This window comes from Anser cygnoides, chromosome 11 (genome assembly GCF_040182565.1).
Source record: "Anser cygnoides isolate HZ-2024a breed goose chromosome 11, Taihu_goose_T2T_genome, whole genome shotgun sequence".
In the NCBI taxonomy this organism is placed as follows: domain Eukaryota; kingdom Metazoa; phylum Chordata; class Aves; order Anseriformes; family Anatidae; genus Anser; species Anser cygnoides.
In genome coordinates, this window is record NC_089883.1 from 4,097,223 (window position 1) to 4,116,194 (window position 18,972).

The following is an 18,972-nucleotide window of genomic DNA, read 5'->3' on the forward strand; positions in this document are numbered from 1 at the left end:
TAACCACAAACATGAGACAGCCTAGGATATTTTTAAAACGGACACTTAAAAATATACCTGTCAATCCCTAATTCCTCAAGAAAGTTACTTATTTTAGTTAGTAGGTAACCAAGACTTAAAAGAAGCTGATACTGGGATGTAAAAACGAGCAAAGCTGCACGTGACATTCCAAGATACGGCCCAAAGCTCAGAGAGATATGAGAACTGATGAACTAGATAGATGCTGCAACACATGAAGAAACAGTTTGTGAATCCTTCAGCTATGGAGATTCTGTGAAGCCTACTTTTCTGGCCATCTTTCAGTGCAGCTAGTATTCAGCTTCAGGACTTAACATTATCACTAAAAATTCCTTCAGAGTAACTGCACCAACTCTTATGGCTCAACATGAAAATACAAAGTCAGCGATTAACAGAAAATTTGCTGCAGAAGTAAAACAGAACAAGCAGCTGCAGCAATCCCCCTCAAAGTAACGTTAGTTCTGAATCAATCACAAAAACCATTTCTATCACACAGACACGTATATCCAAGAAATTCTAAACTGAAAATGCAGGCAAAACATTTCAATTCACACCTACCCGCTGCAACCAATGACTTTATTATACAGATAGGATGGAAGGCCTTTGAGATGAATGTTGTTATCCACGTAAACATACTGTAGCTCCCGAGAACGACCTAAATCTGGGTTTAGAAAACAAGAAAATAAGTAAGGGAAAGAAGGAATGACAGTGGCAACTCTAAGCAAGGCAATTCTCCGTAATTATAAATAAATTAATCAGATTCAACGTTAAGCAAACAAATTAGTACATCCTAGTTGTAACATTTCAGCAACTTATTTTAATAATTTTAATGCTATTTCTAACCAGTTTTTCAATTCATCCATAATAAATTAAAACCCTTTTTCGGTAGCCCTGAAAAACCCACTACAAAGACTTAAATTTTGACATTGATGAACTCTAGCCAGTTTGAAAAAGCAAAGGGACAACTCATTTCAAATCTGCTGTGAGAAATTCATAAGGTCAAGTCTACTTCCATTAAGTGGCTTTGCATCACTGAAATCACAGCTTCGTTATCTGTAAAGTGGTGAAGAAATAACCAAGAATGCGTTTCCCACTGTTTCTTTTCTTCAGGAAGAGATGCTTACTTAATTACATTAGCCATAACTAAATACAACCAGTGATCATTCCAAAACAAGTCTGTGATGTGTCGAGTTACAGAACACAAGAAAACACACAGCCATTAAACTGCAGAATATTACACAGCAAAAGCTGTGGCTACAACAACCAATATATTCAAACACATGCTGCTTATTATTTTTGTTAAAATATTCGTTGCTGGCAATCAAAAGCAGCAAGCACAGCATACTTCTAGTCCATGAAGGTATGCTTTAGATATGTTAACATATTAATATGTTAATATAACTCCCGCTATGACCATGTAGATATAAAGTGATTTTATTTTGTTTAGAAAATTAAAGTGGTGGAAAAATAGAGCAAAAGTAACAGGGGAAAATTAAGTCTCTAGGAAGAATTCTCAAGCAAAAATTTTGCTTATCAGCAAGATGTGGTCAGTCTGCTACCAAAGGAAGTGAAAAACACGTTAATGAGACATTTAAAGACAAACCAAACTAACTAAAAAGAATAAAGTTTTGAACTGTCGAGAAAGCTGACACGTAGGATCATCTGGGCAGCCCATTTCATCCATTGCTCCTACGCCATTCAAGATACTAGGTTAGGGAAAGACATATGCCTTTAATAAAACCAAGCACCGACGTCTGAAAGCCTCTCTGTGTTGGAGGAGATAGCTGCAACCCAGACAAATTGCATTACGAAAAGATGTGTATGCCTCTCAACTTCTTAAACTTTTATGAGTATGCTATAGAAAATAAGCAAGACAAACAAGCATTTGGTGAATCAGCAACAGTGAAAGCCTCTAGTAATAGCAGCTCGTTCTGACTCCCCATCTCTATCAATTGGCAATTAGCTTGATGGGCACAAAGATCAGGATAACCAGGGAAATGAACAGTTTCTGCCCCTTTCGTAACCGTGGCCAAGAGCAGGATAAAAGTTAAAATGTTTTTCATGATACCTAGGTACAGCTATTCTGTGTGGAATTATGATCTCTTATCGTTCCCTACAATAGGGATAGGTAATACAACCCGTTCTTTATCACTGAGTAGTTTCACTTGTACACAGAGCTCTGGACACCACTTAGCACAGATAAAGCAAACGACATTTGAAGTGATCTCCCCAAACATTTGGCCATCCTAAAATATACCGAATGTCTTCAGCTGTCACCCACTTGAATGGCAGCTGGAAGCAGCAGAGACCTTAAACATGCTGGGGGCTTCAAAGGGTGCCACAGCATCACATCTTCCGTAAGGAAGAAGAACTGATACCATCAGAAAACTAACAGGTTCCTCGTCTGAAAGAAAAACGTTAACACGGAAGACTTGAGTTTGTTTTTTTCTTTTAATACAGGCCCTTACCCTGCAACAATCTACAGAGGTTTTGCCACAGGCTACAGGGACCGTGACCTGGGCTTTGTTCAGACTGGAGTCACCGGACATCACAGGATGTTTCCATCCATCACACTCTTCTATGACCCTGTCCCCAAAGATATTCTAGTTTGAAGAGCTATCTGCCGCATCCATCAACTGTCCTGCCCCAAGAAGCAAGCACAAATATCTCTGCTGACTGATCGGCACTGCTGTGAGATGCTGCTGTGCATCGCTGAGAGCTAACACCTCAAAAAAGATGAGGTATTTTGGCTCAGTATTGCAGGACTGAAAATAGTTTAGTGAAGTTCTGGAATATTTTTAGATGAAACAAAAACATCGCTATCCTACGGCGAATAAAAACATTGCAATACTGAGGCACTAACACCGTAAAATGTTATAACAGTGGAAAAGAATTAGCCAATAAAATTAAAAGTAAATAGCATGTGCCTGGCACACCTAAAGCTGAGAAAAGATTGCCTCGTGCTGCAGAAACCAATCTCACTAAGAAGAGCAGAAAACTATGGGTTGCTGGGGTAGCTTGAACGTGATAGTGTTTAACTCATTAATTTGGAGAATAGAAGAAAATTTTAAGAGGGCTCATCATCTTCATTTCTACACAGATGTATGCAAATGGGCTGGAAATCAGGCAAGTCAAAAAAAGCCCTAAAGCTGTTCTTTTCATACGCATTTGGGGGTGGGGAGGGGTAGGCTGCATCTCATCTCTTCCCTCTGTCTTTATCTTATGCTATGTTTAGATTCTAAGTTCTGAGTTGACTGCATTTCCTAGGTAATTAAAGCAAATTTTTGGATGTTAGACAAAATATCTCAGTAGGAAAAATGCAATTCCCAAAGCCAAATAGCCTGTAACTATAAATGTTCCTTTGATATAGTTTATTTGCATTAAATAACCAAGCATCTTCCAGTCCCCCAAAGATTTTTTTCAAGTTTCAAACGCTATCCATAGAGCTTAAATTTAAATAAATCACTTAAAAAAGCTCTTTGTATCCCATCCCCGTTAATTTTTGTCTTCTATCAGTCAACAAATATTGTTGAAAATTCCCTAAAAACACACTTCTTAAGAACTTTGTAAAATAAGGAAGCTCTCCATCTCTGAAAAGGCTAAAGCTACAAAGAAGGTTTTTATGTGGCTTTTGCAAGCACTGTACTGTCTAAAACATTTCCACTTTCCTCCTTCCAGGCTCCCAGATCAAAGACCTTTCTCCCAGAAATGACCAAATGCCATGAGTCCTGAACAAACCCCAATTCTATTTTTTTTTTCCCTTCTTTTTCCTTTTTTTTTCTTTTTCTTCTCTTAACCTCAGGGCCCTGGCATATGCATTCCACATGGCTGAAGATGGAACAAAAGCTCTTGTGTGTCTGCTCTGATGCTCTTTTAACCATACTGTGAGGCCAAGGACACAAAAACAGCATATACTGAGGTAGAATAAGACCTTTGTTTACTGTGCACTGATAATTACTAGACCCATTTTCTAAACAAGAAGTACACATGAACCCTCAATAAAGTGATATAACACTGAGTATTCGCTGTCATAATATCCCCTGTACTGCCAGTATACTTCATAATTTATGGCCTATTTTAATTATATTTGTACTTCATTACATAAATTATTTTTATTTTTGCAGTGTCATCAAATTCAAGTTTCTGCTTGCAAAGGAATTTGCTTTCAGGCATTGAAGCATTTGCTCATGGTGAAAGTTTCAAGCTAGCTTTCTATCAAAGGGTAATTTTGATTCTGAGTAGATTGATATAAAACGATCAGTAGTTCCATCTGCCATTCAAGAACAGAATTCTTAAGAGCATTTATTAGGACAGCATGAAAGCCACATCCTCCACCCTGACAGTAACAGCAAAAACGAAGAAGAAAAAGAAATGCACAGGGCTGACCAGGAGTTTCCAGTTAAACTTACACACCTAATTTGGGTATTTTTAGAAATTTATTAGGAAGGCCTAAAGGTTCAGATCCACACACTTTTTCGTTCAGCTGCTGGCTATTTCAGTTTATGTTCAAATAAACTCTTATTTTCCAGTACAGGCACATCCCAAAATTAAGTGTATTCTGCACAACAAATGACTAATTCATTGTTGTTTACCCCATCTGCTTGTACCAGTTATGAAAGTCAGAGTGGCTTGAGGTATTTTTATTGCATTTTGCAAAACTGATAGATGTTACACTTGTTTCCTTTAGATGCATTTGCCGTCCAACTTGGGAAGGGTAAATATTACCATTTAAACGAACATGCAGGTCAAAATACTACCTGGTACCTCTCCAGCAGTGCAGTGAAATTGCAGTGCTATTGCCAGAACAAATCTAACACCTATCGGCCCAGGAACAGGAAAACACGGGTTTCCATTACACATAACAGGAGCCATACAGGCAGCAACAAGGGACATAATCAGATGGGGAAGAACGGGTACCTTGCCACAGTGGATGTCAACCACCATATGAAAAAGGAAATCACACTTGAAAAAGCATTAAGCAATACATTCCAAACGTGACTGTTGCTGCTAACATGAACATGTCTAATAAAAAATAAAAATAACATTGTTTGGAGATGAACAGGAAAGCAGGCATCTTATACGACTCCCTAAATTTAAAAAAAATTGACAATTATTCCTTGAATATCACTTGGTTCCACAGTACCTTTCACTGCTACTTAACCTCCTTAGTCATTGTCACTATTAAAGAGAAGTTAGATGTAAAAATACACACAAAAAACCATTAGCCAACACATGCAGCTATAATAAATAATGCTACAATTATGCCTTAATATCAGTAATACTCTAAACAAAATATTTTCCCATACAGCAGAAGATAGATTTAATCTTTTTGCTTTTCAGTGCACTCTCTTCTACTTCATTTCATCACATCTTGACCACTCTGAAGCCTTCTGATGCTTCAGAAAAAAAAAAGGATTAAAAATTTACATTTATACTGTGCTGCTTTCCCTCTGAACTCTAGGATTTACGATTCAGTTTCATATTCACAGATAGCAAATTATCTCCAAATGTTCACCAGTGAGTCACTATTAAGAACTACTGAACAAGGTCAATTGACAGTCTTTGATGTTTCCCATTATTTTAAAAGTTCCTTTTGAATGTTTTGAATTTGAGTCTAAAAATAAAGAAAAAAAAGAAGGTGTGTCATTATACTACAGATTTATTTCCTCCTTTTGAACTTAAAACACTTGAGCAGATCTGTGGCTCATCCAGGTCATAGCTCACTCACAGATAAGCTACTAGTGCAGAAGCAGAAGAAACTTTTACCCTTTAATATCTCACATTTTCTCCTACTGAGCAGCATCTTATTTTTAAAAACTAAAAATATTCAGCTTCTCTTGCTCATGAAATGTAGTTAGGAATATTTGCCAAAATAGGGCTAGCTACTCTTTGATAGTACTGTGAAATCTGGATGATGCATCCTGGAACTTGGTTTCTCATTTCTGTAATGACATATGTTGGGACATAACTGAAACACTATGTCTGGAGACATTATTTGCACTTACTTGTCAGTGCAAATAAACTAAGGTGCTAAAATTATTGGAACTACCATCAACTGCTTTCAAGACTAATCACTAATAATTAAAAAATTAAGTTTAACCTATGCAGTTAATTAATTTAGAAATGAAATCATCCTATTTTTTGCCACCTCGATTTTAAGCCTCTTTTCTATGTAATTATTGTAGCTTCATCTGCACCTAATTAGCCTAACTCTGAGCGCATTCTAGAAAAAGTATTAATGGCTATTCAAATGGCATGACAAATCTGCATGCATGTCTGTATTTCAGCAGAGATTAGCTCCTTGGCAGGGCTAAGGAGTAACTAACACATGGAAGACGAGTTGCTTTTCACAGACTATACAGTCCACTCGTACTAAAATCACAACTACGTCCCACAACGAAACGCCACTCGCTCACTATGCCTCCTGTTCTCCACATCCAAACTGCTACAGGGTTGAAAAGGAGGTAGATAAATTTTTTCTTGTCCTCCTGCTGGAGAAGTTTTGATGGATGCCTGCACACAAATTAAGCCTTAGCTAGATTATGCAGTACTGAAATTCCTAATGATGTCAAATAATTTCTATGGATTTACTGGGACTCCACAGCAAGTTCCAAACCCCAGCTGAAGAATCTTAGTTAAACCATCAGATCCAGCAGACTGAAACAGGTCATTACCCAAAGTGGTGGCACTCAGATTACATAGTACTATATTTAAACACGACATCATTTAAACTTTTTTCCCCCTCAGTTAGCTAAAAATAAAGCCAATTTGATAGCTGACCTATGGCTTTAAAACAGACATGAAACCTCAACCTTTATTTTTTTATTTTTATTTTTTTTTTCATGTATTAACATAATTTTCCAACAACGCGATCACTGTAACAGCTCCATAAACAGAGTTGGTAGGGGCCAGCACGGATGAAAACTTGTTGCTATGTTTTTTTGGGGGAAGGCAAACTTGTTTCCCTGCCTCTTCTGTGACCAACACCCCAGCTCAAGCAAAGGCAGTGACTCACCGAGGGGCAGAAATGCAAGGCGGTTTCCAGCCATGGAAAGCTCGTTGAGGCTTGGTAGCTGGCACAGGTGGCGCGGAACATACCACAGGTGGTTGCGGTCTGCAGTCAAGTACTGCAGCGAAAGGCACATATGCAGCCTTTCCGGTAATGTTATCAAACGATTGGTTGAGATGTCCAGCGTTTGCAGCTCCCTCAGGTCTCCAACCTCTACAATCAAAAAGGAAGCATTGACATACGTTAATACAACTATTTTCATAAACAAGACCAGACAAAAAACTCAAATCAGAAACAAAGGTCAGCAGTTAGCTGTCCTGTTTCTCTCAAGATACTATTCTATCAATCCATTCTGAACTGATACTCATTATCTCCATCACCATCTTATTTCAAATCTTTTTGACAGGCAACAATTCTCAGTTAGGCGGTATATTTATATACACACAGTGTGTTGCTGAGCTGCGTTAATTACTATGAGCAACATCAAGCAGTTCCCTAGGTCTAAATCAAAATAAGCAGGAAAAAAAAAGGTAAAATGATCACACTACGTAGCTTGCTGTTACCGAGAGTATTTTGCATGACCCCAAATTCATGCCACCTCAGATACAACATACACATTTTTAACATTTGAGGATGCAACTCTGATATACACCTTACTTAAGATTCTCCCGCAGTGAGACTAAGCAGGAAGTGATAAGCATGCATCTGTAAGTGACAGCCCTTCACCAAGCATGCTTAGGAACAACAGCTGTCTTCATGATACAAGTCAGAAGATCTAGCTTAATTTAGAAAAGAGATTTCTTCATAAACTGTAAATTATGTCAGGTCACGTTATAATCTATTACAGTAAGCTATAAACTATAGTTGCAATAACTAAAGCTTCTAGAGATTTTCTCTTAACCTTTTAAGAATCTGGTTAACATTTGCAATTTTAAGAGCAGAAGCCCATTTTGCATTTTAAATAGCATCGTACAACTTTTTCTGCAGGTAACAAGTGACGTTCTTCCAAGTCAGCAAGATGTGATCGAACAAGCAGCCTCCCTTGTGCAAAGGGTGATTTCCTTGCATCTGGCCTTTGGGACCAGGATGCCTTTCTTTAAGGACCGACTGACAAAGATATTAAGAAGCTCTACACATTAGCTCATTGCATATTCTCTTACAATTACTGTATAAATTTTTTAATATATATATATATATATAAATTATTTTCCCCAAAACATGGGGAAATGCTAAGCAGTTTGGCTTAGTTTGTCCCTACTTCCCAGCAAAGGAGCCGACGCGGGGAGCTCTCAGTGCTCCCCATCCTCATGGCAACTCTCAGCGCCCTGTGGGATTCAAGTGACTTTGCCCTCAGCTGAATGAAACCAGCTCTTCCAACTGATAGCTGCTTAACACAGTGCCCCAGAATTACCTAGATTGGAAACACCAGGTAATCTACACAATCCACAGTCTATGCAATCTGCACAATTTACAGATCTATCACCAATTTTACTAATTTTAAGGTACTAAACAGGGCAACACTATTTAAGTTAAAGCTAAACAGAACCTACTGTGCCCTTAAGCTCCCTCCGCATCAGGAGCTCCCTGAGCTCTGGTAGCATCTCTGAGCATCTTGGATAGTACACCCTAAGAAGTCAACCAAATGCTAGGTTATTTTCAAGGTGTATTTTCAGGTTTGTCTTTTACGCAACGGGAAAAAGAGAAATAGCATATCTGAAGTTGACTGTGGGAGAAGTTTCTGTAAATGTTACTTTACAGAATCGAAACACAAAAAAAGGGAAATTATAATGTAATTATTAGAGATTTTCAGAAAAATAATAATTAAAGTTGGTGTGTGCATTTAAAAGGAGCTGCTACTCACCACAACTGATCATAGTGTTAACTAGAATAACGAATCAACAACACAGTACACGCATCCTTTTATGAAATACTGACAGAAGCAGCAGCTATACATAACTACCATATTTTTCAAACCTCTTAGTTTCTATGTTAACAGCAATCATAAGCTTTATGAAAAATTTTCTTTATTACAAGAGCGAAAATGAATGGCAAAAGCAAGACAAGCACTTCTAAACAGCAAACAACTACTGTGCAAAAGAACTGCAGTAGGCCAGTCTAGTTTTTAGAGCATTTTATATTCATCACAAACAAAGCCATATGCTTTAAAGCAGTGACAGGAAGAGAGCCACCTACATCCAGCCAAACCACTGACCACATGCAGTCAATAATAGGCCTAGCTATTTTCATACACTAACCTTTTTCTCTGCCACTAAAAACAGTTTTCTAATTCAGTTTAGGTCCTAAATCCCATAAATGTTACGGTTGGCAAAGCTGGCAGAGTTTCAAAGGCATTGCTAGAATGATATGTTTCAAATCTAAGAGGAAATAAAAGTATTCTCACTTTATCCTTCATCCAAAAAACACATACTTGTCCAAAACTTCATCCTCTCTACCTTAATCTTCCAATGCAGACCAGATGTAAACATCCACTTTCAACACGTAGTGCCATATGTTGGAAAAACACCCACCAACCCCTGATGAAGTTAAAAAGTAAACCAAACCACTTAAAGTGCCATCAGATTAAAGACCCAACTCCCTGGTCTCCCACCATAGCGCTGAAAGCTCATTTGGAGGAACATACTCAGATACTTACTTAATGACACTAAATTAGTTTCCATCTCATTAAAGCAAAGGAAAACAATAAAGAGGAATAACACAAAATATAAACAGTCCATTAATAAGCTTTTCAAGCTTTTAGTCACTAAACACTATTATTTATACTTAAAAAAAATCTCTCAAGAAATACTGAAGGATGCTTTACCTGACAAAGGGTGAAAGGCCTACAAACCTCTCTTGCCATCACCTCATCAAGCACCAAGACATCTATGAGGGGTGGGCTTTGGAAAGTTTAGGTAGACTCAGAAAAAAGCTATACCTGAGTAACAAGAGCCACCAGGGAAAGAACTGTTATTCAGAGATGGGTTTTTTAAATGGATAAGAAAGAGACAAGCATTACCCATCACCATTAAACCACATGCAGGAGTTGCAATTACATTTAAGTGAAGTCCATAAGTGTGTAATTTAGAAATTGATATTAGCTCTAGTATTAACTTGACGACTATCCAAACCAACAAGGCAGTGAGCTGAGCCCCCTTTTGACATCAGGCTCAAACTCTCTGTATCTCTGCTCAACTCCTAACCCGGAGCGAGGCAGACACGTGGAGGCAGGCTGAGCCCAAGCGCCAAGCGCCGATTCTTGGACCCGAGTGTTTCAGCTGTGTCCAGCCGCACATATTGCTGCCTTCACACACAGTTGGGCAATTCTGTGGCTTGGCCATCTGGTACAAATGTGCTCGTGGGGTACTTCTACACCAAGTAGCTGACAGCCTGTAAATTCACATACTGCCTTACCTCACAGCAACTTGTGCGCAGGCTTATAGCCAACGTCCTGCCTTCAGCCTTCTGAACGTGATTTCAGCGACACCAACGTACATACGAATACTTCAGACTGTATTCCAGAACTGCCAGCACTCCTGTAATTAATTCCACTTTTTATCCTTGATAATAGGAGGACTCAGAAGTGATAACTGCAGCTCTGAAAAGCAGCCCTTGCGTTCACTGCAACAGCCTGGAGAAAGGGACAAGCGAACTGTCCTCCTAGGTGTTTGCATTTCCAAAAGAAAAGCTGCCAAATGGGTTTGTCTCTCAACACAGGGAGAGAAGAAACATCAGCACACTCCCCCCCAAGTGAATCCTTCAAGGAATTGTAGGAAGTTTCAAAAATTATTGACCTTCTATCAAAATGGACTGTATCTGTATTACCATACCTAGCAAAACAAAAAACAAACGAACTGATTCAGGTGGCTCAAATGCCAGTTTTTAATATTAATTCCCATCGTTTTATCCAAAGAAAAAAAGTCCATCTGGAAGTAACCAGATTATACAACATAGAATAATTGCCATTGCCAAAGGCAATTCAAACTTCTTTAACCTTCTGAGGGTATAGGCCTCACCAGCTGCATAACTCAAAAATAACTAACAGTTTTCTTTACATTTCAAGAGCAGTCCCACCTCTCCCTGATGGGCCATAACCCAAAACTTCATTCAAAGATATATGAAACACATACACAATTGTATCAGAGTGAATGGAAGGCAAGGATTTACTTTAAATCAAACACCATCCGAGCCTTTCAATCCAAGTCAAGGAAAAAAGGGGAGAGGAAAGGGCTACAGACCTACCTGCATGAGTATGCACCTCAAAGCAGGATATTAAGAGAAAGCAGAGAACCTACAAGGAATGGAAAAAGGGACTCATCAGCAAAGAGCTGCCACTTAGAGGTCAGACTGCAGAAATTAAATGAAAACTGCCAGGAGACCAGGAAAATGGGAACTCGCAGAGAAAATTAAGAACAAACAAAAGGTTTCTCAGTAAGAACAGCAGAGCAAGAAACCAAGAACTGGTGTCAACAAGGGGTAAAAATTAGGAGAACAGACCCAATATTAAATTAGCTTTTTGAATCATCTTTTTCCTATAAGAATAATGCTTTGTATGAGGACAGAGACAGCATACCTCATGGGAACAAGGACAAAGTACTGAAAATTACCACATCCATTGCTAAAATGAAATGAAGCCGCTCAGAAAATTTCCACCACAGAAAACTGAAAAAATGGGTTATATATCAAAACTGCAAGCTCAGGAACGAGTATTCTTAATGAATAAGACATTTTCTGGGACAGTAGCCTACGGCTGGAGAACAAACATAGAACGTGTGTTCAAGGAAGCCCTGTTAACATAACTCGGTGCTCGTCAGCATCTTACTGTAAGGGCAAAGAGCAACCAGGAGTAACCAGTGCCGGGAACACGAGCAGGAAGCAGAATGAAAATGCAACGCAGATCTTTTCAAATGTAAATCAAGGTATTCTGGCTTATCTTTCTCTGATGAATTTTCTTAGTTAGCACATGACTAACTAAGAAATGGATGGAGAAACACTACCAGTGGCGGTGCTCCTTGAGGAGCTACTTTGTTTAAAAAATCCATTTTCTGCCTTGATAAGTAATAGTTAAGTTTTGCTTGGTGATGACAAACATTTTAAGCATTGCTATCATGATAGATAATCAAATTACCATTCAGAAAGAAAAGCAAGAACATTTAACTTCAGTGACTGAAATGGAACAAAAAATACCTGCTTCAAACAGCAACAGAAGAGAGGGACTGGGTACACTGGTTCACCACATAAGGGTCATGAGTCAGCAGTGAATATAACTCTGACGCTTCCTAGATATAGCCAGCATTTTCTTAGGAGCAAGGAACTATGTTAATACACCTTTGCACTGTTAGCATCCGTGGCCTTGCTATTACCATATGAACACTTCCATCTGGCACGCTGCTACAAAGGAGCCTAGCATGAGGTGATCCTCTCTCGTCTGCCACCCGCTCTGCAGCCCCAGCAGCACGCTGCTGTTCCACGGCTGCAGTGCCCTGTATAAAAGTCTTCGCTATATACGGCCAGTCATTTTTTTCCAGCTTTTGGTACCCAGGGGGACCAATTCTTGCAAATCCTTACAGAATGGAGCACAGGGAGGACTGGCTGCAAACATGAAGCGCTGGATTTCATGCACGCAGTGATCCCTTTCTGTCCTGGGTCCCAAACAAAGCGGTGGATTGTCTCAGAAAAGAAATATGAGGTGCTACGAGTGGCTACCGTCCTTCTTACAAAAAAAAAATCTGATTTTCATCACCTTTCATGAACCTCAATGCAAAATGCATTTTCCTATCAGACCATACAATGGTGAGTGAAAGATGTCTGAAGTCTTTTATACTTTCAAAGGTTATTACCAGTTCCATCTGAAAAAAATGCAAGTCTCTATGCATGCCTGTTAATTTTAAATGTGTTTCTATTATCAGTTTAAAACTGTATTGAACAGGAAACACAAGTTTAAGTTTAAATCACTAAGAGCTTGAGGGAAAGGATATTTTAGATCCACTCTGGGATGTCTCAGGAGAACTTAAATAGTTTTTAAGATGGTTAAACCAAATTAAATAGACTATTATATATTACATTAAGTGTCCTACCAAGTAGCTCACATTTCACGGCCTATAAAAATGAAATCCTCTTGCATTAATTGGTGCTTATGATAGACCTGTGCCATCTTCAAACAAGGAAGTTTGACCATAACTGAAAATTGGGATCATTAAAGATGGAGACAGGGAGAAGCAAAAATAATCACATACACATTTTGACACTGCTGCATGAAGAGCTTTTACTGTATCGTTAGTGAGAGAGCTTGAGAAGTGTGAGAAGTGTTGTTTCCTCATGCCTAACAAACCTGAACACAATTTATTCCTCCTGCCCGTTACTGATGCAGGCTATTTGCTCTGTAGTTTAAAAAACAAAACAAAGAGCAACTGGAAGATGTATTGGGATAGTGCTGCAACTATTTCATGAATAACCTGTCTTTTAAACAAGGTGCTGAGTATGCGTTAAAACCCATAAAAATTATATGGCAAAGAGCCTCTATCCCAGCTGATCAAGCTGAAATCCATCACTTTTAAGAAAAACTTAGTCCCATTTCACACAAACATCCCGACTGGAAAGAAGGAAAAATTTTCTGGGGCAGGATTGTCTTTGTGAATGAAGACAGCCATTAATGTCTCGAAGATGTGCCCAATTGTCAGTTTCACCTACCTCAGCCATAAACAATATTGACATCCTCAAAAACATTTCAGCACCAGACAACTCAAAACCAAGCAAAAAATATATACTTTGAACATACCCACATAGCATCTCTTATCCAAAACGTCACTGCTAAATGTCCCAGTAAATGCCGATGTAGTACTGAACCTTATCGTGTACCTTTGTTCACAAGCAAAGGTGGGAAGAGTGGCATTCCACAGTCGAACCTCACAAAACATTAACTTTCGTTCCACAAAATGGCTGAAAAAAACATGAAGCATGAGGGTGTCTTTCAGTCAAACCATCTGAAAGGTCCCCACCTTTTAGCACAATTAAACTTCAACTGGCCACCTTCTCTATCTCACGAGCTCTCCTCAGCATCATCCCTGCAGCAGCAGGCAGAGCACCCAGCTCCAGGGTGGTTATTGGGCTGCCTCCTGCATCTCCCTCAACGTGCAGGCATCGCACCTAAGCCTACGCAGGTCTCTGTGATCCTCTGCGGGAAATCACCCACACAAGTGAATCAATTCTCCAGCGAAGACAAATCTTCTGAGGCAGTAAATGACTAGAGGAGACATACTGTTAGGATTCAGCACGATGCCAACGGAAGCAGCTACAGGAGTGAGGTCTACGCATTCGCTCAAATTCTTTAAAACAGATGCCTCGCCAAGTCTCCTTATATAAGATAATATTATTTTTAAACTGTTATTCTTAAACTGCGATTTATGCAAGGTTACAAGCAGGTTAGGAATTCTGTTTTATTTCATAATTTGATAGTCTCAGTAAGTTAATCAGACAATAAGATTACCAGAAATTAACATATGTGAGAAGAGCGGAAAAGGATGGTCGCAGGGCAAGAGGGATAAGGAAGGAAAAAGGTTTAGAGCAATGAGTAACAAGCCATCCAAAATAACAGGAGTAAGAAAAAAAAGTTGTTTATGCACAAAGGTAACTCAAGGCCACAAAATGATCAGCTTGCCCTTTTTTCCCCTCAGAAAACACCCTATTTTGTGCTAGTGTACTCTACCTAGTACTTTACTACCCCACAGCAAAGTACTGCTCTTACACAAACAAGTAAGAAATGCAAAGTTATTTTACTGTCTTTTTTTCCCAAATTTTGGATAGAGGAGCTGACACAGAGTGACAAGAGAACGATACTTGGTCAAGTATACTACATGAAAAATTCTGTTAGCTCCTTACGAAAAAAGTCCCATTTAGGAAGTGATTTTTTTTTTGCCATCGTCTTCCCTTTCAAGAACAGCTGTTTACCTTTCCCTGGGTGTTCCTGGTGGTACGAACATAAACAAATTTGCTATGAATAAAGCATGAGATCTGTTATGCTTCTCTTGTTTTGTTTCTGCCTTATCTTTATTGGTGCACATCATCTACAACTCACCGTGTACTAAGGTCAATACACTGAAAGAGGGAAGAAATGCTTTCCAGAAGGACTTAGTGAATAAAATGAAGAGCTAATGATTTCAACTGAGATGCTGTCCAGATAGAGATGGCTACTTCAGTAACATGCTTTGATTATGCACAACAAACCACTAATCACCTAAAGACAAGGCAAACCAAATGAGCATCCTAAAAAGAGATTAAGGAGAGAGATTAAGGATAGTTCAGGAAGCCACAGAGACAGACCAGTCCTAGCCATAAATTCCATGACAGCTTTTTCCGTTCTTCTTCTTCAGAGGGAAGACTTCAAGACTGGCGTCTCTGACAGAGTATAGAAGATCCTGACCCGTTACTACTTCAGTGTCTAAATAATCCAAACAAAGACCTATCTGTTGTGACCGTTGCTATCATCCGTTTCCAACCATCTGAACACAGACATCTTTCCTTTTCCTAAGGTTGTAGTTTTTCACCACCCCCTCCAGGAAATAGCTGAATGCATAACAAAAGCAATAGGTCCAGGTTAGATTTTCGTCTTTCAGTGGAAAACTATCACACTGCATCAAACCAAATTAAGCCCACTCCTTTATCTTACTCTTGGGAGATGTCAAAGCAGCCTCTTCCCCAAAGGTAAACCTTAGTCTCCATAACAACGAAAAACGAACCACAAGTTTGACTGGGAAGAGGGAAAGGAAAAGAATCAAAGGAAGTTCTTCAGTTTGTAACCACTATTACAGCAGAGAAGTCACCAAGTTTGTTTTCCAAAGGAATAGTAATGTATGGGATTGCCTTAACTCGAGTCCCATGCAAACCAGAGTTCTTCTAGTCCACTTCACAGCAGAAACTTCAACAGGAGAGCACTTACTGCAAATTGCAACAGTCATTATAGGAGAGGGACTGGCTGAACATCCACAGGGAAGTCCTGCTGTCATAGAGGTGCATCTTTCTTACAGGAGAACTCTGGATCCTGAAGCCCTTGTCTGGCAGCAGCTCCTCCTGCTCCTCCCAGCTCTGAGGCCACCTTGCAGACCGGCTGACATGGGCAGGCAGGAGAGCTGCTACAGGGAAAACGGTACGGACTCACTACTAACAGTTTCTAACTAGGATGGGTACCAAATAAGACATCTGATTTCAAACACAAAGACATGTTCTGATTTTCAAAGTGATGAGAGAAATTGCAAGCCTTATTTTAATCAGTGAAAGCTCGTACTGCTAGGCGTTGCACAGCAGCACAAAATAGACAAGGCTTGCAATTACACTCCAAATAACCCCACGCTCAGTCATTCCCAACTGCACTACCTTAGCTACACAAATAAGCAGTCCTAGTCTATAAAGCTCTCAAACATTAAATAATTATCAACCAGAGTATACTTGCAGTTGTTCTGTATAAAAGCCTTCCATAAAGGATGGCAACGTAATGCAGGTTAGGACAATGGTAAGTTAAACATGGCTCTTTATTTTAAATACTAGGGCAATAAAATTAAGTTAACAGAAATACAGGTATCAAACTCTGCACGTGTGACATGAGCCACAGGAAAGTTAACCTCATGTCATACCTCCAGTTATACACGTTCTCTTTAAAGGCTCTTCCCATTTACCATTGATGTCCTTACATGACACTTTTTATTTTGCCTCCATTTATTTAACAGACTAGCTAAATAAGAACAAAGATATTGATAAGTAGTATTTTCATTTAACTTCTCACAATGGTACGTATGAGACATTGGCCGGCAAGATCAAAATGAAAATGGATACACGCTAAAGTTCTTCTGTTGCACAGCACTAACAATTTAGTATGTTCACTTCCAAAGACTGAATGGCTTTTTTCTCCAGGCTTCCCTGACCACTCATGGCCTACCGGTGAATTGCATTTGCTTAATGCACACATAAAATCAACTACCCGTTAATATAGCTCATCACTGTCCCTAAGCTAAGTAATGTAAAAAAAAAGAAAACCAGAATCAAAGGGAAAACTACATATGTAGACAACTTGAAATTTTTTCCCCTTTAGACTTAAGTCTTTACACTTTTAGCATCCAACCCTACAAAAACGACTAAAACTAGGGTTGAGAGCTTATTTTTAAGTCACAAATGTTTACTTCTTCCAACATCATCTCAATTTCTTTCAAATTAGTATGAGGTTTTACATGAAATGCGAGTAGCAAATGACTGCGACGATTTCATTTTCTGAAAATTATCCGTTAACTAAATAGCTGAATAGGGTCTGTGAACTAACAGCTACTGAATTTTGTGAGCAAGCCTCAGCCATGTGCTGTCACAGCAGATGCACGCTGTTTTAACTTCCACTCATCTTCTTACGGTGGTGAAGGATACAAAGAAGTGCAGTTTTTCACCACTTATTTATAAACCACATTGGCAAAGACATTAAGCATGGGCATAACCCTACTGAAAAGCTGGCTATGCTTGTATGGCTCACTTGGCCTTTGCTTAGGACCCTCCTGCAGTAGGTCAGAGCAGCAAAACCAAGTTGGAGCCCTCTGGCAGTGCTGTACACTGAACGCAATATGGCATTTCTCATGTCAACCTGCACTTCGCCCATCAGTTACTGTTACCATATCCTTTTTCTTACACTTACAAAGCAATGAAAAAATTCAGGGGAAGACGACCCACAGTTCAGTATCTGTTCAGAGCTGAAGTTCTCTAAAAGCCTGACTAAATGCCATTGAGCATATTGTGTGCATTAAAGAAGTTTTCTTTCTACAGAAACACACACACACCATTGAAGCATCCTTCTCAGCACACATCCAGCTCTCAAAATCTTGGAGGTTAAGTCTCAGCCTTGTCAGTACACATCTGTCTTCACCCCTACGAATGGCTATTGGCAAATGTTTATGAGACAGGCGCTGAGCACCTTAAAAACCCCTTTCAGTTCAGTTTCACTGAACAGATCTAAAAGGCAGAGTCTTAAAAGTATTTTTAAGAGCATCTGTTATGAAGTTTCTGAAGGAACTTCATATACATCACATATGTCTTCAACCACGCAATCAATAAAGTCAGATCTTTAGTATCAGAGTCATCAGCAGAAGAATTTAGTGCTGACATGAGTTACAAATCAACTTCTGAAATTCCTTTACTTAGGAAGTTAGCCTGGTATTAGGCACAACTTGATCGCTCACCTCCAGATTAATTTCTTGGAATATGTTGACTCTCAATAATAAGCAATTTTTCCAGTAACAGTCACTCAAACAGGAAATACTTCCATTAAGTCCCTTATTCTTCCCCTCACAAAGTAAAGGCAGGCTAACGCACGCGTTGTGCAAGGAGGAGAACCCAGCTCATGCTAGCCTTAAGGTCTGCTGCTCTGAGCATGACTGTGGCCAGCCATAACATGGAAAAAACCTTTTATCAAATTCCACAGAAGCTGTATTGTCATAGATTCAGCATGCTGAGGGAAGAAGTTTCAAAGGGAGGGAAATGATAACTTAAAAAAATTACAGTAACTTACACATTATAATTTTTTTTATCTTTATGCAAGAATTAATTTGACAAATCCTAACAATTACTTTTTGTTTTTTTTATTTAAAACAAGCACAAAAACAAATAACAGACCCCACAACATCTTAAGACAGATCCAAGCACTCTATCATAATACTCCATGGTGACTACATTAATTTTCCACAGCACTGGAGACAACTGTACAGGAAGCGAGCCGGCCTAGCAATGAAGCCTCGTATCTCCTCAGTTAGGAAAAATATCTGAGATGCCACCAAGAATTTGGGGGATGGAAATGGATGTACCAGAGCTATCATTGCAATAATGATCTGTAGAGCTTTGGGGTCCACACAGGTATTGCATGAAATTCAAAGAACTAGGAATATTAGTTTTGATAGTTTTTAATGGATTTCCAAATTTATTTA

The 18,972-nt window shown here is 39.0% G+C and overlaps 1 protein-coding gene across 6 annotated transcripts in view; it reads right to left on the bottom strand.

Annotated features, from left to right (window-relative positions):
* LRRC28 (leucine rich repeat containing 28) overlaps window positions 1–18,972 on the bottom strand; it is a 53,236-nt gene that overhangs the window by 13,362 nt on the left and 20,902 nt on the right. For 4 of the 6 annotated variants that reach the window (XR_007168197.2, XR_010834149.1, XM_048076317.2 and 1 more), the window contains 2 exons: window positions 7,034–7,240; window positions 577–679 (listed from right to left, as the gene is read on the bottom strand). Coding sequence is in view for 4 of the 6 variants with exons in the window: in XM_048076317.2 (XP_047932274.1) it covers window positions 577–679; window positions 7,034–7,240 (310 nt within the window). In the remaining 2 variants the exon portion in view is untranslated. Of the gene's footprint in view, window positions 1–576; window positions 680–7,033; window positions 7,241–10,438; window positions 10,463–11,266; window positions 11,316–18,972 lie in introns of those variants that run through there. The other 2 variants (XM_048076319.2, XM_067003690.1) reach the window with 2 other exon arrangements.